At 37.6% G+C, this 24,060-nt stretch overlaps 1 protein-coding gene across 1 annotated transcript in view; it reads left to right on the top strand.

The window, feature by feature from the left end:
* Positions 1-1,190: 1,190 nt before the first annotated feature.
* Positions 1,191-24,060, top strand: part of KCNH8 (potassium voltage-gated channel subfamily H member 8) — a 175,265-nt gene continuing 152,395 nt past the window's right edge. The window contains exon 1 of the mRNA XM_086851995.1: positions 1,191-1,354. Within this exon, the coding sequence (XP_086708121.1) occupies positions 1,279-1,354 (76 nt within the window). The 5' untranslated portion in view covers positions 1,191-1,278. The remainder of the gene's footprint in view (positions 1,355-24,060) is intronic.

Raw genomic sequence — 24,060 nt, 5'->3', positions numbered from 1 at the left:
CTAGAAACCCTATGTATCAGCATTTTCTGAGTTTCTGGGGGTATTTTACATTTCTTTATCTGATGTAAACAAAGACCCTTTCATCTCTTTTTGTAACCTCTCAGTGCTGCTTGTGCTTAAAAGTGGAAATCAAATTCTTCTAACCATCTGGAGAAAGAGAGAATCCTAAATAAACAGGAATAGCAAAAAATACAAATAGCAGTACTGTAAAATAGCAAGAACCCAACAGGCTTCCTCTGCACAGTGACTTTGTAGATTAGGGAGTGTACTCCCACTTCTTTTCTCTAGGGTCTCTTAATCTTGAAAGAACATGGGGAAGTTTTGCTATTGCTGCTACAGTAAGTGAAATGACTGTACTATGGAGAGTTATCTGGCAACATTTAAAGAGCCATGGTACCAGTCTGAACAGGTTACTCATCTGAATGTGGAATATCACTTCTTTATTACTATTGTTACATATTTATTTATTTGAATTTACACATTAGACCTTCTGGGCTAGGATATGTATTAATTCTCTCATTGCCTTTCAGGAAAAAAAAGAAAATTCAGGAATTTTTTGGGGAAGAATGCTGAAAGAATGTTATAGGATGTATAAATAATTACAGGAAAAATGTCTACTCCTTAAATAAAGGAAATAGAATCAACATATAAATAGCCTGAGGCCACACAACTGGTGGAGCGCTATCCATGTCCCGGTCTCACTCTCCAATGAACACCTCCAGAGGGATTTGCCATCCATCAGGGGTGTTTCTCCTTTCAGCAAAGAGCCCCTGCGATATTGTTACTCATAAAGGAGGGTCCCTGTGAGCTGAGGTGCCCGGGACCCTCCTCAGGTGCTAGAGCCGAAATGTGTCTGAGCCTGCCGGGGGCGGAGGAGGCTCCGCAGCCCCCGGGGGCCGCCGGTCCCTGCGCTGCCCCGCCCCGCCCGGCTCCGCTACAGGTGGATAAAGGTGGCTCTTCTTGCCCAGCTCCCCGCTCTCCTCCCTCACGGCGGCTCTCCACAGGCGCCCCCTCCCCCTTGCCTTTGGAGGGGTGCGAGGAGGGGCAGCGGGCGCTGCCGGCCGCGGCTCCGCACCGGGGCGGGAGCGCTGCGGGCCGGGGCTGACGAGCGGGGGGCTCCCGGCGCCGGAGGCGGCGCGGCGGCATCCCCATCCTCCTTCTCCTCCCTATCCCTCCGCCTCCTCCCTCCCTACCTTCCCCCGGGCGCCCTCTGCACTTTCTTCTCGAACCACCCTCGTAGACAAACTTTGATGGGGAACCTCGCACCGCGCTGGAAAAATGCCGGTTATGAAGGGATTACTGGCACCCCAGAACACCTTCCTCGACACCATCGCCACCCGGTTTGACGGCACACGTGAGTCCGGGCCGGGGCTCCGGGCTCCCGGAGAAGGGGATGCACGGGGGGCATTGCGCGGACAGGGGGAGCTTCCTCTTCCCTCCCCTCCGCCTCCCGGGGCTTCCCTGGTACCAGAAGCCGGCAATGAGGAGGGGGAGGCGAGGGAGCTCCCAGCCTCTCCCCTTCCCCTGCCTGGCTTCTCCATAGCTTTGCAGGCTAGGAGGGCGCCAGGTCCCCTCCGTCTTCGATGCCCTGAGCGGAGGCTCCGAGGGCGCTGGAGCCCGGCTCCCTGCAGGAAAGTTCTGCGCTGGGCTGGGGCTTCCCCCGCGCCCCGGGCAGCCGGCAGACCGCCGGGGAGAGGCACGCTCAGCGCCTGGGCAGGGCTTTGGCAGGAGGTTTGGGGAAATTTGTTTTCTTAAGTACCCCCAGCCTTGGGGGGCTACGAAATCTCCCTAAAAGCTGGATTTCTGTAAATCGGGCTCAGCACGACCGCAGCTGCTGCAGGGCGTTGGTGGAGGCAGGCGGGCAGGAAGGGACCGAGAGCCCCTCGGCGGCGGCGGTGGCGGCTCGGCTGCAGGACCACGGCCAGGTCCCGGCTGCGGGACCACGGCCAGGTCCCGGCTGCGGGACCACGGACGGGTCCCGGCTGCAGGACCACGGACGGGTCCCGGCTGCAGGACCACGGCCAGGTCCCGGCTGCAGGACCACGGACAGGTCCCGGCTGCAGGACCACGGACAGGTCCCGGCTGCAGGACCACGGGCAGGTCCCGGCTGCAGGACCACGGACAGGTCCCGGCTGCAGGACCACGGGCAGGTCCCGGCTCCGCTCCTCCCGGCCGGCCCCGCAGGGCAGCTCCCCCGGCCCGGCGCTGCCCTCCCCGGCACGGCTGGCGTGCTGCCCCTCCGGCGTGGGGGAGCACCCGCCTCTATCTTGACTTTTGTTTCCTCTTCAATGGGGCTCGAGCATACTGAAGCAAATAAAAGGAGCATGGAAAGGTAGAAGATTTGGGCCAAAATGGACTGCCTTCCCTTTAATTCCCTTTTAAGAAATCTAGACATTGATAGTGGAGGATAAAAAACTCCGATTTGAGTTGCTGTTAGCTGTTTCTTGACTGAAAACATTGCTGTCTAATTGGTTTGATATCTTCTTGATTGAGTATTGGCATTTCCTCTATGGTTCAATTACTGTGAGATTAAGAAAACTGAATTGTGATTACTGAATCAGTAAGTTGTAAAATGTCAGGAAAATGATACAGTTACAGAGATCAATTGCAGAGAAGCACAGAACTGCATTATAACTGCTCTGCTAGTCTGAGGATACACAGATAATTATGATCCAGGGTTGTGTGTAACTGATACTTCACTATAAAGCAATCTCTCATAAGACTACTTAGGTGTACCTTTAAATTCCTTTGACTGCAGAACTCAAAGTCCTTTCCCCCCATCCTCCAACTTTTCATTTCTACAAAGTGTATGGGTATTATTTAGTTCATATTGAAGCATGCAGCTGTTATTAGAGTTTTGTTGCTGATACTGCCATTTGCCAGAAGAGCAGTTCTTCCCTTCTTTGTGCCCAGGACCCTCCCCCTTCACAATGATTTCCTTTCAAAGCAGCACACAACCTGTGACATGTATGCACAAACTCTTCATGTATTCTATACTGTTCTTCGAAGATTCAGTTTAGCAAGCAACATTAGTGATGATATTCAGGTCTCTTATTAAATAAAACACCAGAAAAATGTCTAATCCCCATCTTCTCAGTGACACCAACAGGCAAGTGTGGTTGAAAGCTTATTTCTTAGCTGGATTTCATACCCAAACTGAGCTACCCTTTTAAGCCAATGATTTTACTGACCTTCATGAAGTGAAGGACAGCCCTTTTCTTAAACAAAAAACAGACCCCACCATCTTACATTGAAATTTAGTGCTAACAAATCTACATTTTCCTGGGATATAATTGAAAAAGAATGTAATTACATGTTTAAGTTCACCAGAAAATACAGCACATTATCTATTTATTATAGTCAGTGAATTATTTATTTTTAATTATTTTTTCCAGAATTCGGGTTAAATATTGAACAGGTGTATTGAAGAAGTTGTCATTGTACAATTATTGGCATGTGAAATATTCCAGGACATTCACACGGAAAGATGTTTTATGAACTACGTGGTCTTACATCTAGAAAAACTTTGCAGGATGATACTATTCTATGGAAAACTGCAGGCATGTCTCTTAATATACAGAATAGTGTTACATTTCCTTTAGAGTGTTAGAGAAAAGCGATGAATCAACTTCATCTCATTGAAACAAAGTTTCAGAAAGAGAAAGTATTCCAGCTCAGAAGCAGCTCATCTGCTTTGTTGCTTTGGAAATGTTAAATTTAAATATAAAATTAATACTTTATCAAGCCAAAAAAAAAATCAAATAAAGAAGTACAGTTTTTCAAATTGTATATACATATCTGACCATCATGTAGAAAAATTTAAACGAATTTATTTTTCATTTAAATTGCCTGTGTGGCTGGTATTCCTGAGCTTGTTCAGGTGGCTAAAGATAGAAATAGTACCCATGGCTAATCCTTGCAGGAATCAGTCCCATGTCTTACTAGTTTTACAGGTGATACAGTCTGTGGAAAGAGTAGGACTGATACATGGCACTGAACCTGAGGTTATGTTTCACAAACTTTGACCTCCCCCATGATGATATTTAAATGTTAAAATACTGTCTCGTATCCAATGTCCTTTTTTTTCTTTTTTTATTTTTTTTTTCCTGTTGTTTTAATATAGTCTGTAGTTAACAGACCTCTTTTCAGTTTAAGCCTCTGGGAAGGATATATTATGTTGTCATCAGTGATAGACTAATCCACCAATGCATCTTTAATCCAGAAGAGGGATAATTCTAATTCCGGGCAAAAGTGCAAGAAGGGATTCCAGATAATATCAGAAAATATGCTTTGCTTTGCACGGAATTTTCACAATTTCATAGTCAGAACTTTTTAAACTATTCCATTGCAGTGATTTATGTATAATTAGCAGTTGTAAACTACACTATGAAATACTGCATATCTCAAAAAATGTACAAAACAAGTTCTTGGCAGGGTCTTCAGCTGCTCAGAATTCTCCCAGTAGATGGGTTTTTTTTTTGCAGTATGTTACACATAAGTATTCCTTACATATAAAACCTATAATATGTGCTAAAGAAAGAAATTAGATTAATTTTGGGGTTACTATTAGCTGTCCAGGAGATTGCAGAGGTCTCCTGCAAATTTCCCACTACCTGTGTTGCACATGTGGAAGCGCAGCATTAGAGGTTTGTTCCTCTGGATTTCCACAGCAGAGCTCTTGGCTCTGCCTACATGTTGCTATACCGACACCTTCTTCCAACTCAAAAATATATTTTGTGTTCCTTACATCGTAATTTAAGTTAATGGTTTCTAACAATGTTTTCCCTACCATCCAAAATGTAAGCACAAAGTTATCCAAAGACTTTTTACCCTCTCTGCTAACAATGTGTTTATTACCTATATGGAAAACAAACATAAGAATTTTCAAATGAGTGCTTTGTGGTTTAGGGGTTTTGGTTGGTTTAGTTTTGTTTTGCTTCTTAGATTTTTGAGACAAAATTGCATTTTCAAGTGTGAAAATATTTCAAATATAAACCTATAATTAACCCAACCACCAAATATTATGAAACTGAATGTCTGATGTGAGTTATTTCACTTCAAGCTTTTGAATGGAAAGTTTGCATATTGTTGCTTCTTAACCCTATTTAGATTAGGTAAGTCATTCAGAAATAGTTGCATGGTAGGAAATCATGTTCTTTTCTTTATATATATATATACACATAAATATTCTGCATGTACTATTTATTTATTTAAATAGAATAACACCAAGGTGCTTGTTTCTGAAAATTTGTGAGACTTTCTCAGGAAACAAAGTTAACAGAAACTGAGCAAAAAGCCTTATTAATTCCTATTTAAAAAAGAACAATTTTGTGTATTTTTATACTATGGTTATGACAGCTGAAGTTCTATAATTATCTCCTGTCATATGTGATCAGATTCCAGATTAAGTGTGCACTTCACATTCTTATTGACAATTTTGCACTATCCATCTAACCTGAAGCTCAGCTGAGTAAATTCCTTCTTGCCTTGTGCCAATGGTGATAATTTGTTAATTCTCTATTTACTGAACTACTTCGACATTCAAATATATTTTCCAATTAAAATCGTGCTCAAGTACCAACAAAAGGATCTTAGCACCTAAGCAGCAATTTTCATAACTGTTTTGGTTTTTTTCCCTCCCTGATAAAATGGAATCAGTTTTCTGATTGTTTTAGTTACCCTTAAGCTGTGATTGAAAGGTACCTGATGAGAACATACAGATTTAAGCATACCAAGTGTGATGTCAGCGTGCTTCTGCTGGCACTGTGGGTAGAACCAGGTTGTGTCTTGTGCATCATTGTCAGCTGGTACGGAGCTAAAAGCCTTTGTATACTGTGATCTTTCCAGATTGCAGGGTCAGATTCCTCCTCCACTATTTCCCAGCTACCCCCAGCACTTGCTTTTCTGTCTCATAAACAAACTGGTGATGTCTGCTAAGTTGAGCCAATGAACTAACACTTTCTGCAACTTTGTTGTCAAATTCTCTCTCATTCAAGGTGAATCCTATCCTCTCCACACCAGTCAATGTGCTGCTTAATAGTATCACAGAAACTTCAAAAGCAGCCTCTTGGCTGCCTGGGGGTTCTCCCTCAAACAGGCTCAAGGAATTGCAGTAGGGTCAGACATAGGGAATCAACAACCAAGCTTCCAGCTGATCAGACTCCAGGATCAGAATGGTCCACTTCACAAAGATAAAATATGCCCCAATTACAGACTGGGAGCAGAGTGGCTGGAAAGCTGTCCAGCAGAAAGGTACCTTGGGGTTCTGGGTGACAGCTGGCTGACCATGAACCAGTGTATTCCCAGGTGGCCAAGAAGGCCACTGGCATCCTGGCCTGTGTCAGGAATCGTGGGGCCAGCAGGACCAGGGCAATGATCATAGTCCCATACAGGGCACTGGTGAGGCTGCACCTTGAGTACAGTGTCCAGTTCTGGGCCCCTCAATTCACGAAGGACATTGAGGTGTTGGAGTCGGCACAGAGCAGGACAATGAAGCTGGTGAACAGTCTGGAGAGAATTTCCTATGAGAGAGCTGGGGTTGTTTAGCCTGAAGAAAAGGAGGCTCAGGGGAGACCTTATCCTTCTCTACAGCTACCTGAAAGGAGGGTGTAGCCAGGTGGGGATTGGTCACTTCTCCCAAGCAACCAGTGACAGGACGAGAGGACACAGCCTCAAGCTGTCCTGGGAGAGGTTTAGGTTGGACATTAGAAAGAAATTCTTCATTGTCCCTGGAGGTGTGTAAGGAAAGACAGGACATGGCACTTGGGGTAAACATGGTGGGAGGTTGGACTCAATGATCTCAGAGGTCTTTTCCAACTGAGTTGATTCTGTGACTCTGTGAAATCCTGTGGCCAAGGAAGGGTGACTCAAACGGTGATAAGGACTGATCAAAGTCAAAGAGACTTCAAAGCAGCAACAGTGGAAAATCTGGTGGTCTGTCAAACTGTCTCTCTGAAGGAATAAGATCAGGGAAGCTGGTCTAGTTCTTTGTCATAGAGATGAAGTGAGTTGGCTCGAGGGAAATTTCCAGAGATACTTCTATTGTTGTTCCTGTGTTAATGCAGAATTGTTTAGTGTTTTTACTCATTTCCTTGAACAAGTAAATAACATAGTGTTGTGAATTAATAATTTGTCACTGGAAAAATATACAGTAAACACTGGAAAGAATATTGCCAGTTCTCAACTCAGAGCCCCAAAAAAGCAGACCTTGCCTCTCTCTGCTTTTCTCTGTAAGACGTGACCAGCACTGCACCTTGTTGTAGCTCCATTACTAAAAAAGGCAAATATGATTTTTAATATAAACCAGGGATTGGATATTGGAACCTCTGTTGTGTTGTTGCTCTTTGATGGAAGCAACCAAGTGGTTAGATGAGGCAGCTAACTGGAAAATCTTTTCCTCTTCTTTTGGCACAAGTTTTGGGAGTGTAGAATTTCATAATTTAAGGTCAGTTTATCTGCTTATCTTTGCTTTCAGCAGCTATAGTAACTTCTGATTCTACCTTGAGCTGAAATTTGATCTGAAAGATAGAATTGGAAGGGTTTCAAGGCATCTTAAGACCATGTTTCTTGATTTTTGAATTCTGGTCCTAAGAATCTGATTCAAGGAAAAAAAAAGTATTTAGACATTAATTTTAATGTGCAATCACTTTAAAATCATGAAAAATGGTCATTACTGTATGTTTTATTCAGAGTCCATGTTATTGATAGAGAAAATACTGATGTATTCAAATTATTGAGTGATGTTCTCTTATTTTTTGCTAGACAGAAATAAGACAGGATGATAATTCTGCAGTTTTTCCATTCTGAGACTGTATAATTCAGTAATCACACTAATCTTAGATTAGTATTATAAATATAAAGTTGGACTAATAGCACACATCATTACTTCAGAAATAAACCCTGTATTTTAATTCAAGGCAAGCATTTGAGATTTAGGAGTGAAAATAGTCATTAAATAAGGTATGTTTTCTTTCCTGAGTAACAAAAGAATATTATCTTCTGTATTGCTTTTGGGTAGAAACCTGACAGAGAGTGCAGTGATCAAAACAAATCTGGTTATTTGAAGTTACATATGTATGAATGAACAGGTATTTTGTGTGAGCACAAGAAATTTTTTAGTGTTTCTAAACCTTAGATCATTATCTGAATTCCCACTACAGAGTTTCTGCAAATGTCCTCTTTTTTCCTTCCTCAAACATATACTACTTATGTATTTCTATGATCAAATAGGTTTATCCTGAAAACAGATTTCTCTTATTGTTATCATTACATTTGTACATTCAACTTCTATTTTTTCATTTTTTTATTTTATTTGGGCAGGTACCAATTCCATACACATTGCCAGTCATTTTGGATATAAAGAAAAGATGCTCAGAGTATTTCTCAGGGCAATAAAGAATAGAAATACAACAAAAGCACTGCTTCTAGCACACATGGAAGTGTAAGCAAATAGATGTACATGAACATATTAAAATAAATCAGGCAAGATATGGGTTTACAGAGCATTCACTGCTCTTACTACTATTCTGAGGAGATGAATTTTTGAAAGAAAAACAAGGTGCAGGCATTGCATATGCTGTAGCATGGAAAAGGTTAATAAAGGCAGTTGCTACAGCAGTTTTGCTTTATCACAAGCAAGCTCATCTTACCTTGTGTTAAAGTGACTACAAGAAAAAAGCAGGTAAGGAACAACCTGCTCACAGAGTAATGTTTCTTACCCACTCAATCTAAAAATAAATAAATAAGGAAAAAAAAAAGGTGGCAAAGGAAAGTGGGTGGGGGAAGGGGAGGCACAGCAAGATAAAGAAGCAAACAAAACATTCTCAAATCTCAGAGAGGAGAGAGACTTGCTTAACAGTTAAAAAAAAAGCCTTCTTTTGGACTTTATCTTGCCAAGAGCTTCTGCCTCCTTCTGTTTTCTGGGACTGATAGTAGTATTCAAAGACTTTAGAACAGGTGTTGTTCTTAAAATACTAGTGCATTCAACATTGAACTTGACATTAAATATCGTCTGAGCATCCTTAAAGCTTAATGCTGGCTGTCAATCATTTCAGGGACAGCTGAAGACAATTGTGTTATGGAGAAATTTGTTGTCTTCCCTGTTGATCTTTTGAATAGAAAACAGCTTCAAGTGTGCCAGTACACAATTTACCTTCTCCTCAGGCCTCACTTCTGATAACTAGGAGTCTAGGATTATTTTGCTTTTTTCTCTTTTTTAAACCTATAGAAATACAGAAGGATTCGTCTGACCAGAATATACCTGAAATTCACTCTTACAACTTTTTTTTTGATGGCCTTTTCTTTTTTGCCTTCCATCTCACTCAATAGCTAGTTATGATATGTGACTATGCATCTTATTCCAAAGCTATGCAAGAGAACTCTGAGCTGGTCCTTTCGTCATTTATTTGATGTTTACAATGAGAAAATTGTCCTCAGATAAATAACTTGATTCTTTTTTTCTCCCTAAATGACAGATAACTCCTGGACAAGTGATGAGTGTGTTTTTGTATAGAGACTGCCTTTTCTCACACTTTAGTTAGGAATTTCTCACAATTATGTTTAGGAATTTAAAGTGATATGAAAAAAAATAGGGAAAGCAAATTGTTTTAGAGGAAAATATTTTTGCATAAAAAGCAACCTTCTTTGTGGAAGATGAAAAGGACTCTGAAGAGTAAAAACCTTTAAAAGTCAATAACAATCACAGTGTATCAGTGACAAGCTGTTTTCTCTTCTTTTCTGGTGATTTTTTTTAATGATTGAATTAAAAAGTACACAATATTTTAATCCACATATTTCTTTTTAATATATGGATTATGTTTGTGAAATGATAAGACATTAACTGCATTTATTAAACTAGATTATTTCTTTATTACTTTGAAAGCTCTTGAGATTTGGAATTTGGACTTAACATTTTACTTTTTTTTTCTTCCCGAAGAAGTGGGAAGAAGAATGCACCTGATAAAACCTGTAGTTATAGAATTATATGTTAGGGATTTAAATAATTAAATGTTCAATGTAGAAAAGAATAGTTAATAAATATTAATGAAAGGTCTTGAGCTACACATTTGCCAAGATTATGGAAAATTAACAGGATCACTGATTTACACAGGAATATATATATAGCTGTAAGTTGTGTCTGCTTCAGTGCTGTAATAGTTGGGTGAAAGCTTGGGAGGAAAAGAGTGAGAGAATAGTGTGATTATGCACTATATTTTGGGGACCTTTGAAAGGTCTTACTGTAAATTAGTGTCTGGGATTTTTAAAGCATGGTTTTAATGGCCCTCTCAGAAGCAGAACTATGACTAAGTTATCTTCTTAGTCATGCTCAAGAGTTGCTTCTGCACTGGAAACATAAACCAGGATGTTTCAGAAATCCTGACTGTCTTTACTACCTCTGTATTTTTACAGGAATATTTACCCAGAGCTGTTGGTTTGTTTGGGTTTTTTTAGTTGATGTATTATTTAGTGTTTACCAGGAGAGTGACTCTGCTGACACTGCCTTGCAGAGCTTGTGCCAGAGTGGTTAGAGCAAGGAACGGTCCATGGATCTGTTGCAAACAGCTTCCTGCCTGGAATTCGGCAGGTGATGCTCTTCCCTTGTCCTACACTGAGTACTTTCCCTAAGGAAAGGGATGGGCTACCCACATCAGTCACATGAACTCACTGCAGTGCAGTGTGAGACCACAGGATTCATCCTTTACACGCTTACAGGTATGCCAAAGCTTGTGATGGTTAAGGCATACTTCCAGATTTTCTTCTGATCAGGTGGAGGTTTGCATCCAACTATTTTCAATTCTCTGTAAAAGCTTGCCATTTCCTCCTCTTTCTTTTCAAATTCATTAGAAATTACAGTTAATTATTAATTAACTTATTTTTATACCTGTAGTTCTTTATCCTTTAAGATGTATTAAGAACATTTAAAAAAACACAGATTATAATCAACCTTAAACACAAAATTGATTAATTTTTTTTAAGTTTACTTACAGAATGAACTGGACTGGTGATTGATTTTTAGGGGTAAGGGATAGTCCTGGGTGGTAAAGTGTACAAGTGATGTTTGGCCAAGAAAGAAAAGAGGAGGGAGCAGCTGTGAAGAAGCAGAGATGGATTGACTGATGGGATTGCTGAGTGAGCAGCAGGTATTGCTTTGGAATGAACCAAATGCTCCCCCACACTGCTGATCGATCCCTGCAGCAGAGGCAGTGATCAACAACAGTCAGGATGGACAGGTGGAAATTACTGCAGACATTTAAACACATCAGTCACAATTCTTATATAAATAAAGCAGGCAGGTGTTGAGCTGTGTTCATACTGCTGTGAGCAGGATCCAGATGGGGATTTGGGATTTTGGTTCCAATTACAACTCAGTGCTAATCATGAAATTAGATAGTGGGAGCAGTAACTCTTGGAGAAATGCAGAGATTTTGCTGCCTACATCCAGTTGGAGATATCTGAATTGCAGTTTTTCCCCCCTGCTTTTGTCCTGATTAAATAAGACAATTATGTATCAAAAATGTTCTTCCTTTTGACACCAACAGTATCTTCAGAAAAGCAGTTATCTGTCTGGACATTTCAACACTTCGTATTTCAAATATGTTTATAAATAGAGAAACATATTTGCAGGTGATAACCTGGTTTAATTACAGAGGAAATCATGCTTCAGATACGATAAATAGTTCATTTATTAATTTTTCTGCTGACGTGTGTCTCCTGGGAATGATTGCTTGAACTGTCAGGGGAGCTGCAGACCTTCTGTTTGTGTCTTTTGTGATGAATAATTGTAATGTTGCTAATTTCTGCTGAGTTTTTTTGGGATATGCTTTTTAAACATAAATAATCACAACCTAATATCGTACGAATCTCACCTGTAATATATCAAATTACTGAAGCAATAACTTTATATAAATAGGTATGATCACTCAAAGAAAGAGGTGGAAATAAAAACAGCTGCTCTATACATCAATAAGTCAGATGTGAAGTACAGGTAAATAGTTCAACTGGCAGACTCACAAGTGACAAGCATGAGGAGTGTCTCTTCCAGGGAAGCAGCAGACTAAGTTCAGGGAAATAAGTCTTCTAAATTAATAATTAAAATAAATAATCTGGGATTGTAGTAATTATTTTGCAGTTTAGCTTTATTCTTCATCTTGAAACAAGTTTCCCTTTTATGAATTCAGTATAGGCAATGTTCTCTCACTGAAAGGAAGGCAAAGGCCAGAAAGCCCAACAGTAGAACTACTGTGTGACCCACACAGTGATGGAGGGATTTAACAAGCTGAGTTTTAGGAGCTGAGAGAAATAATTACAAGAAAAGATAAGAGGTTAGAATTAATTGGAAGAGTATTATTAGGATTTTCCCCACTCTGATATGGTTGATATGTCAGTTTGCATGAACTGTCATTGAAAACAATGCTTCCAGGTGCTCTATTAAAGGTTATGAGACGTCTTCTGCCACCTTCACATATTCTGTTTTATGCTGGTATGACTTTCTAAGAGAAACAAGAATGAAGAAGGAGGAACTTTTCTTACATTTATAGAATGAAGGCACTGGCTTCTAACCTTTTTGATTCTCAGAAGTCTATAAAATTGATTGTGTTTAATTAAGATGTACATAACCATTTATTCAATGAACTATTTTTCTGAAGTGAAGTTAATGAGAAAGAATGCTTGCAATGGTGTTTCTTAGTCTGATAGTAGCTGTTTTTCTAGCTATTAAATTTTGACATATTGCTGAGCTGAGAACAGTGATTTTATTTCATCTGTTTTAATGCTTAGCGTATTGTAGTTTTTTACACAGCACTTGAATATTTTGGTGTTCATCTATCATGGCTAATTCATGGCTTCCAGGGAGAGTCTGTGAATGGCACAATAAACTAAATGTAATAACAGAATAGTTTGCTTTTGAAAGCAGGTGCTTCCTGATAGGTTTTCCAGGCTTGGCTGTAAAATAATGCAGTGAGTGTTCTAATAGTTTGGCTGTGAAAAAAACCCTGAATCCTTCCTTTTTGATAGGCCAGTGTTTTCTTTGGCACATAATACAATGTTATCTTGGGCCAAATGACATGGAATATCTCTGGGGCTGGTAATGAAAATTTGGATATGTCTTCCAGCCAGGCTCAGTCCAACTGCAGGGCTTGTTGTTCTGCTGCAGGGAACCATCAATACTCTTGTTCTGGGAACCTTTTTTCCAGATAAGTCCTTGAATAACAAATCAAGTATCAGAGCTGGCATGTACATAAACAGTGTGGACACCTGACAGGAAAGGGTCTGAATTATGGCACTTTCTGATGCTCACAGACCTGTGTGCTGAGATTATGAGACAAGAGTCAAGAGCTGTGCTCTGTATTATCAAGAAAGTAAAATATTCCCAGAAATAAATCAAATTTTCTAGAGAAATTTGATTTCTTTATGGTAGCACTGCTGCTCCACACTAAGGGATATGCTTGTGCACTTGTTAAATTCTCAGTAGTTCCTACATGAATTTATACTTGCACTTAAAATCAAACATGTGATGCTATTGCAGAAAACAAACCAAAACATAATTCTGATGCAAAAAAATTTTCTGCAGTTTTCAATTATCTGAAATTTTGTATCAATACTGAAATTTTATCAGGTTTTAAGCTTTAGAAATCATTTTTACATTTTGTTACTCAAGATATGTCATGATGAAAATAATTTCAAGGTCTCTTGTAGCACCTAGGTAGCTCTCTTGTTAAAATATAGTGCTAGAGAATATAACAGCTACAGCAGAAGAAAAAATAGAGAAGTAAGAAAAGTGAAGGCTGTAACTTATTTTCATATGTACAAATTACTATGAGAGTTACGGATAGAAGACTTTCACCTTATCTATTCTGTTCATACCATGAAATGGACATGTTTCATACCCCTAATCCTTCCTTCTTTAATCCTTTATATGAATGGATTGTTGCACATGAGAAGCACATTTCCATCCTTACTTTGTGTTTCCAAAATTACTCTTATAAAATGATATCCTGACAAGACCAGACTAGCTGGGAGTGTTAAACTTGGCTTAAACTATACTGATGACAAACAGGAAGGAACAAAGCATGGAACTAGATTAGTCCAGGCCACAGGAAGTCATCTGGCATTAGAAAGAGAAAATATCTCACTTTTTCTAATCTCGTAATGGTCTCAATCACAGACTTTGAAGAAATGAAGAGGATTTTTCACGACACGGGATTTGTAACAACCTACACTATGATGAAACAGCATGTCTATAAAGAGCAATTCTATCTTTACTTCCAATGCATATCTTTCAGAACATTAATGCTCTGTCAGCAAGAAAAAAACTTTTCATATAAATGTGGTTTTAAATGTCCAGGAGGAAAAAATGTTCCTCTAAAAATATACTCTACTTTCCAAAAAGTTGTTCTAATGACACAGCTTTCACATAGCTTTCAGACCGAAATAAGAAAGCAAATTTCATAAATGTTTTAAAAAAAAGACTAAAGGAGGAACCCAAACAAACTTACATTGGTGAAAATGTGGCAATAATAAATTTATGTATTTTATCACTTTGAAATATTTTTATTTCAGAATTCAGGATTCCACTATTTTATCTACAACACTTTGGGAAACATCAAAAACAGAGTAGCTTTTACTGGTATTAGCTACATTTTCTGAGGAACAGCTGAATTTGTTTTCAATCTACTGAAAATAAAAATAGAACTACTATGAATACTCTAAGGTGTCATGGTGTGTTTTCCTGCTTTCCAAATCATCAAGACCAGAACCTCCTGGAACTTCAACCAAATGCACTTATCTGTTTCTTCAATGTAGTGCCTTTTCCTGTTCCTTCCATTCCAGCTGGATACCAGTGACCCAACCTGACTTTCTCCCAAGACAGTTCTTGACCCAGCTCAGATCAGTTGGAAAAATTTATTTTGCCATGTATGAGAGAGCTGTCCTTAAAGTGTGGGGACGTTCAGTTGCTTCCTTGTTCACCAGACTAACTGTAAAAGTACTGGGAGTTTTTATTTCCATAAATAATACATTGGTTCCATAATGTTTTGTGAGAACAAGAGCATAAGCTCAAGTTCTTCCCTATAACAGAAATAAAAAATCAGTGATGAGAAATGAAACCCTTTAGACCCTAGCCCTGGACTGGTCAGCTTTAACACATAGTGTTAAACACACAGTACCAATTCAAATGGGCATCTAGCAAATTTCTTTGGATAATCATTTTCTCTTTTTTTTTTTTTTAATTATTAATTTTTGTTTCCTAATTTCACAAAGTGCTGAAATTCTAACATTTATTATTTGCTAAAGTACCAGATAAAAAAATCTCTTCAGCTCTTGCAAATGTATGGAAGGTGTAAAAAATTTTTCTGTGTGCCAAAGAATCCCCGTTTACCCTTGCCTTTGAGATGATGTATGAATACTCTATAATCCAATACAGTCAAGCTGACACTGAAATTTTGTGAAAATGGGGCATGAGTAATTTCTCTCCTGGCTGTTTTATAAAGCTTATTGTATCTCTTCTTCCCTGATAAATATTGCTGAAAATAGGCAGGGGATTTAGTGTTGAGAAGAGAGAAGATGGGGAGAAAGGAATCTGTGTATGGGAAACACAGTCACTTAAGTCCTATTTGCTTTATTACAAGAAGTAGAAGAACATTAAAACTTTCTTGAGAGATTCAACAAGCATTGGCAATCCTAACAGTTCAAATATTCACCTTTATAACACTGAAATAGATACCTAACTGATTCTGTATTGAAACTTTCCAATTTAAGGCTTTCTTGGCTTTAGTAATGTAAAATAAATGTGATACATTAATTCTGAGCCTATTGCTGTGAGGGAGGAAATAAATCAGTTGAAATGCTCAGAAGATAGTCATATATGCTATTTGTCCTTCTTGCTATTTTAGACAGGAGGGTTTTTTAGCACTGAATACCTCTGGAAGGTATGGTGAATGTGGCACAACTTTTCTTTCCTTAACTGGTTCAAGTTATTTGCAGAACGGAGTAGAGGAAAGTGCTTTTCTTTCTTTTGTCTGCAGAGGGAATCTTGCATTCCTAATCTTTACTGCTTCTTGGATGCACTCTAATTAGAGGTCTAAAATAGACTGTATAACTCCCCTTCATAACTGCATAAAACTTATAAGAGTCTTGTAATAGCTCCTCTCAAATCTCTCACATCTGGAAATAGTGAAACCAATTATCTTTGAGTTGTCTTTTTCTGCTTTTATGGAAGGATCTTGCATAACACCCTGAGAATCACACCTCTTAAGAGAACTGATGAAGAAAGAGTAGTCAAAAGCAGAACCACCTAGTTTTTTGTCTTGCATTTTTTTTCCTTGCAGATGAACTTGAGCTAATTTCATCAATAGAAATTACTTCTTAAGTGGAATAATTTATTTCCTTGAAACTATTTAGAAATAAATGACACTTAAATGAGTTTTCTAACAACATTCATTTTTACACTGCTTCAGCTAAATTGTATAGTAGTGCACAAAATGAAGCAGCTGGAGATAGTTCTGACACTTGAGAAAAGACCCGAATTTATAGCCAAAAATGTAACTCATCTGAGTATGAAGAATATTTTTTTAGATATGTGTGATATCGGTAGCAGTCTTAATATGTACATAATGTATTTTCTGATAATCAAACCATTATTTCAGCGTATATTCAGTTACTTAATATCTTTAATATTGCTGAATACAGTTTTGCTTTTGCCTAAAAATATACTTGAGGAGTATGAACTTAGCTGGTTTTGTTATTAGAATCAAAGTCTAGTTGCTGCTTGTTTGAGTTTTTTAAGATACTAAAATAATGACCAATGAATCATACATTGCAAGAAACTCCTAAACTTTCTTGCAGCCTTTTGTGGTTTTCCCCATGAAAACAATTTCTTCCTAAAATAACAACACTATCTGGCATGCAATGTCTGAACATCATGTACTTACTATATTCTCTGTTGTTCTATGCAATGGCAAAAATTATGTCAAAGTAGTTTCCATATAAATGGAAACATTGATTTATAACATTTTATGCCATTAAGTATTTCAAAATAGTTTCATCCACTGTTAGGAAGAGTTATGAAGTTATGCATTTATAACACAAAAATTAGCAGAACGTAAATACATTTAAATATTCCTTCAGAAGCAATGATTTTAAGATGCCAGAGCTTTATCATTAACAATGAAAAATAGGAGAGCTTGGTTGCCTTGGCCTGCATTCATATGTCCATGTGCAGAAATGGGGTAATAAGGAACAAGTCCCCCTGACAGATCTCAAAATACAGATACAAAATTATACTATACATAATCATCCAGGTCTGATGAGTCAGCATGTTATATATAACTTGCAGTGCATTATTTTTTATAAGTGGCTTCATTCTTAGAAATATAATTTTTCAGATAAGTCCAAGGAATTAAATAAGTTTTAAACTAAAATTTGAAACTTCTGGAAGACCAAATGTTTCAGTGTCTTTATTAGGAACACACTTACTAAATGGACTGCCTGACATAGGAAAGGGATAGGCTGGTCCAGATGGTGTTTTCACCATCTGAAAAGTGTCCTTCTCTCCACTGATTAGAATACAGAAGAACAAATACCTGAAATTTGACAAGCAAAAAGAGACCACTAGTGGTCTTTTCTCCCTGTGTTTAAATACAGGTCACAGTTACAAAGTTCAGTCATTGAAGAGTATTGATTATTTAAATAAATTTAAAATATATTTGTGTCTATGTAGTACAGCACGTTCTAATTGCTGCAGTGACGGAATTCAAAACCAGTTCAGAGATAAAATTTCTTTCTGACAAACCAAGTTAGTACTGATATTTGAATTTAAATCTATTGTTTATATTTCTCATCAATAGTCGGTTACATCTGCAATGTATTGGAAGCTGTGTGCCAAATTAAAGCTGGGAATGGTATTTCACAGGGTTGCTCTGATTTTACTCTAAGTCTGAACTTAATTCTGACTTTAATGAAGCTAAATTTCAAACTAAAACCCCTGTATTACCCCTGGCTTGAAATGCAGAGGTAAATAGGGTGGGTGTAGAAACAGATGAACGTTAAAAGCTGCCCACTGTAGGTTACAAGAAAACACAGGTGGGTCAGGAGCGACTGGGTTGTTGTTTGCTACTTACCTCATGTTAGTTCATAATCCTGTAGGCCTTTGGGAGATTACTGTGGAGCAGAGCAGTCCTATAACAATGCTTCACACAGTAATAATCAGGAAAAACCTCTTTCCCAGTAAACAGAAGGAACTCTGTGCCCCCACCAAACCATAAGCCTTTTCAGAGTAAGCCCTCTCAGGCTGGAAATGCTGGCTGCTTGCCACTCTATGCTCTCCACTGTTCCTCAGGAACTTGCAAGCCCAGACTTCAAAAAGGAAAGAGGGCTGAAAATGTCACTCGACAGATCAGATCTTTCACAGATATAATATTTTCCATGGGAATGTTATCCTCATCTCTCTTGATTCTGCTTGCAGCTGTGCAAGGTGTTTCAAGGCATAATGGGAAAATACACAGGCAGTAAGTTCACAGGAACTATTTGAAGTCTGTGCTTTGTAACATTATTATTACTTTAATTCAAACTAATCCTTGCCTCTTGTTAATGAATTTGACTTAAAAATGAGGTGTGCTCTGAACAACTCATAACAGTGGGTTGGAACTTTAAGGTGCTTTTGAACCGTAATCATTCTATGATTGTAAGAATAGATGTCCTATATGTCCTTTAATTTAGTTCAAACCTGTATGTGTGATCCCTATATGGTATCTGTGGTGTGTTTCATGTTTGCTGGATGCATTGCACCAGCCAAAGTGACCTGCTAATTCCATGCAATCTGCAAGACAGGTGGAGTGGGCATCGAGACCTGGTTCATTCCTGGTCTGGAATGGCAGGAAGCACCACTGACATTGTGCATGATGTCCTGTAGCAACATGCCAGATGCAGTGAGACCACAGTAATGTGCATTTCTGCAGTTTTTTGAAGGTAATGATCCACATGTTTCATTGGTAGTCTGTCCCTCAGTAAAGGGACACTATCTCTGGATGTCCCATGGTCATGCTTTCTATCTTGTACCTTCAGGAGTAAGTCCATGGGTGCCTATTGGACAGAAACATAGGAAATTAAATTCTTTCCAGGTAGGAAGACTGAGTGTAGTATGAGGGCAAATCTGAGGGGAAATTAAGATAGTCTTAGGGTTGAGTAGAAAGATATAATTTTGGATTATTTAACTTATGCCTACATTCTGGCTCTTGAGGCAGTTACAAGGCTGAGTAAATAACAAAATTCCCTAAATCAATTTTCTTCCATCCTTGAAATAAGACATCATGTACACCTAACTTGTGAGGGAGCTTTGAAGAATATTTAATGCTTTTAAAACATCTTGACAATGTGCAATGATCTACAAATATTGACTATCATTCCTTAATTATTAAGAAATTATTAATTTCCATTCAAAATCCATTAACACTGTTATTATTTTATGTTTTGGTTACTGCTCTGAAAGAATTTTTTTTCAAAAAATATTATACCAATTAAACTTAAAAAAGAAAATTATTTTTACTCTGGTCCAGACTAAATCTCCTTTGGGGTGAGTGGCCAATTCCATCAATGTCCCACCCCGTTTGTCAGAACAGTAAGATTGTGCAAAGTTCCAGCTGCTGCTGTGATATGTCACCCAGAGAGCAATGCTGACGTTATAATATTGTTTAACTCCAGTTTAACCAAAATATTTCATTTCTCAATTGTGATGCCAGTTTTTGTTTTGTTATGGTATCTGTGTAGTTTCATATTATCCATATATCATTCCCAAAATTATTGAAACAGAAATGGGTTTATTTCCACAGTATTTTCAAAGTTAATATATAACATTGCTATAACTCCTTATTATTCTGTGCCTCAAATACCTTTTTCTTGTTTCCTTGTACATTTTGTTCAGCTGGAGTTGTCCATCCTTTCTTAATGCAATGTAATTTTTTTGAAAACATCACAATAAGAAACAAATTATCCTTCTTTTATTTATTTCCTTTTTTCTTCTAGGTACTTCATGATCATTTTAAAGTTGCAGTACTTACATTTTCTTCCTTTCTATGTGTGAATGCTCCACGCCGATTTTCTAGGAGTCAGAGTGACACATAGGTGGGGCAGATCAGGGAAATTAATAGCTGGAAGACCAGACCTTCTATTTTCTAAAGACTGTTGAATCTTAAGCCAAAAAAGCATGAATGTTACTCTTTCAGAGACCCATTGTAAAGAAATTCTACTATCATGGACCTATTAGAATGTCAGTTCCTGGAATTTCCATTTTCTTCCATTCCTTGACTTCTGAAAATCTCTTGTTTTGGTTTGTTTGGGGTTTGTTACTTTTTAGGGGTTTTTTACGTCTATTTCATATTGTTCAATGTATTTTTACATTCTCATAATGACTTTTTTGCTCTCCCATAGAGACTGGGTATACATGGGGAGTGAAGAACATGATCACAAATGACCTCCTCTATGGCCCTCATCCTTTCCAGCTGCACAGCTGGATGTCACTCCAGCTGTTGTTCAGTTATCACATCCACTACTCTTGTTTAGGAAAAACTTAATTGTGCTAACTAAAAAGTATACTCAACCCTGCTGCCACCCAACTTGTCATGGGCCAGGGCTTAGTCTCTTCTCCATTTTTGTGCTATAAGAGTTTTTCCTGGACCACTCTTTACCTCTTTGTGTATAAATCACGGGAGTGGTGGCGCTTTGTCTTAATATACTCAAAGAATATATATTAATATATTCTTTGTCTTAATATATTAATATATTGAAATATATAAAAACAAGGCCTTATGTAATCTTAGCAAGAAAAATATCCTCTGAATTGTAAAGTAAATAATTATTTTGTGGGGATAAATTCCAGAAGTTCACATTTATTTAAATCTTAACCTTTAAACCCTTGGGGGAAGGAAAATATCTACAGGACATTACAGCTCAGCAATAGCTTACTGTTCAGATTGAAATATTTAAAAAACTTCTATGCCTATGTGCAGCCAAAAATATATCTATAATAAATGATGAATGGTGAACCTTAAAGCAGATTTTTATTTGCAAGATGATAGGAGAAAATACCTTTTTTAAAAAAACAATATTATGAGTCTTGTTTGCCATACATTTTTAATAATAGTTTTTCATGTTATGTGCTACAGTTTGTGCTGCTTCTTGAACAATTTCATACAGACTTTCAGATCAGGATGTGCCATAAATATCAGAGTATAAATAATCTATCATTATACAGACATTTCATAAATATTGTATGGCTGTGAAAAGAATGAGCAAGCATAACTTCTAAGGCAACCTTTTGAAACATTGATAAATATATGCAACAAAAATTTGTAACATTTATTCCCAAATTGTAACAGCTACACACTGATATAATGAGACAAAGGAAATGGTTAACACGTGGAAAAAAAAGTATTTGCAGACACTGTTAGTTGTAAATACAGACTATAATTTTCTTTTCATCTATTGCAGTGCTAGATGAGAATATTACTACACTATTAATAAACTAACTAAGGAAAAAAGCTGATATATATATATATACCCCACTTCCAAAAATCATGATGTTAAATAATGGTGTTCTGTGCAATAGTCTATGAAAACTTTTTTGAGTGTATTGCCATCAGAGGATAACCCTATCAAAGTGAAAAATAATCATCTAAAGAATTCTGCACAACTACTGGTTAAAAACGTGAATTCATTTTTTTCCTACTGTTATTCATTTATCACAGAACATAATTTTCTTCTTTGTGTGTGTGTGAATTTGAATCCTGAGCACTTCTTTGTAATTAACTACTTTAATTTCTTAAGCATATAAAATATGTAGAATTTCTTGCTGAAAACCATTCCTTTCCCTGCTATCTCTTCCAGTGACGATATGTTCCATTCACTTCTGAAATTCTGTAGGCTGTAGCACTTTCCTCCTGAAACCCTTTGATAATTTTAATAGCTAATCTTCATGTTTTCATTTTTGCTTTGGAAAAATACACAATTTCAAACTAGATGCAGATGGAGAAAATATGTGGGCAGTTTATTATAAAGAGAGTTGTAAGTTAGGTTTTCCTAAATATCACATATGATTATGTCTTAGAGTCTTTCAGCCCCATTAAATGACATGTAGATAACTAATTTTAGTAGAGAAAAAGAAACATTTAAATATCTTGAATTACATGTGTCATTAAGTAGGAATTTATGACACTTTTATTTAATCAATTGTAGTTACCAACAAATGATGTCATGTCTAACTTCAGGTATAATACTGAGAGAAACTATGATCATGACATACTTTAATTACATGCATGGCCCCAAATGCTCCAATTGTTTATTACTACAGGATCATTCCTTTCTTGTGTGTGATTTAGAAATGGTAGGTCAGATGTGCTTTTGAAAAGTGAAGTATCATTAGGCACCTTCTATATTCCTGTACAGTCAGATTATCCATTTAGTTTAATTATAGTGAAAAAAATAAAAAGCCTACAAAGATATTATGCTTATTAATAGTTTTTAAATGCTGAAAGGAGTAACAAGAACCAGCAAAAAGTGAAATTACCCTTCTAAGTGTTTCCAAAAGTTGCAGAGGTACATGTGGCTCTTGAATATAACAGTATTTTTCTACCAGTGTTTTGTGTGCAAAATGAGGGAGCAGGGGGTGGGGAACACTCATCTGGAATTGATTACAATGAAAAGCACAGTGAAATCCTGCATTTTTAGAAAAAACAAAACAAAAAGTGAGGCTCTGATTATATTGTCAGAGGACAAATCCTTTGCCTGTGTTCTGTGTCCCAATGGCTGGTGTCAAATTCTGCTCAGCGATTTGGTTCCTTTGATAAGTGGCCTTGTTATCACACTGACTTCTCTCTCAAAGCTGTTTTTCTTTTTGTTCTTTATGCTTTATCACATCAAGTATCTTCCAGTCTTCTGTCTGTAGGGAGATTAAGAATAGGTTTCTGTACATACATCAGATCTCAAGGGGAACAGGGACGATAAATCACATTCTTTTGCTTAAATTGCTTACCAAAACCCTGATTAAGGAAAGGACTGAAGCAAAAACTTGGGAGGAAATGTGTGTTCAAATCTAGTGTCTTTATTTTTTCTTTTCTCTTTATTTCTTTTTTCTTTAATTTCTGCTTGAGTGGAAAAGGAAGGTCATTACATTAAGTGATGTGCTTTTTTTCTTCTGATTGTGACTCAAGATTTTGGTTTACTAGATTATGTCTACTCAGCTTTTTTACATTCATAATAAAGGTAACATATCCTTTTATTTCATCAAGAAAATTATATATATTACTTTTTTGGCCATTCACTCTCTATTTTTTACCTCACAACATAGATGGTCCTCCTAATATCGCCCTGATTTTTCTTTTTTTAACTTTTCTGTATTATTTAACTCAAAAAATTTGGGTGTTTCTCAGTAAGTCAGGGTTTGTATCGCCTTGACCACAATCACAATTTGATGATTAGATATTTATTGTGTATGTATGTATAAGTACATATGTACTTTTAATAACTTCATTTCATACAAAGGAATTTATATGAAACACTAGAAATTAGCCTGTGTGAATAATAGATTTTTTAATTTGGGGAGCCTAATAAAGTTTAAAAATGAAACAAAAAAAAAAAGAATTTTTGAGCTTTTGTGAAAAATCTTTAAGAGCTGTAGCTATCTTAAATGCTTTCACAATATTTTGAACAATTTTTCCCTTTTCAGTCACATTCTCTGGGATGAAACCAACCACCAAATTCAACCAGTGGTGGTAGCTCAAATCTATGAAAACGTGGCTCAGGGGGAACTTGTTACTTAACTTACATACTTGTTTGTAGTTTATTTTTTCTTGGGCTTGGTTTCAGTTACAGAACATGTCAGAATCAGTTTCCTGGCATATGCTGCATCCTAGGGTTATCTTCTGCGCTGCGGTGTGTCTCGGTAATGATGGAATAACATCCCCACAGCAATTACACTAAGTAGTGTTGCCGCTGTATTTAATACTCTCTTATCTATTTTAATACAGTATAACAGGTGGAAATTGGAGGCAACCTGCCGTCAACACAGCAGCCCAG

This window comes from Cyanistes caeruleus, chromosome 1 (assembly GCF_971803275.1).
Source record: "Cyanistes caeruleus chromosome 1, bCyaCae1.hap1.1, whole genome shotgun sequence".
NCBI lineage: Eukaryota > Metazoa > Chordata > Aves > Passeriformes > Paridae > Cyanistes > Cyanistes caeruleus.
This window is presented reverse-complemented; position numbering and strand designations above follow the sequence as displayed.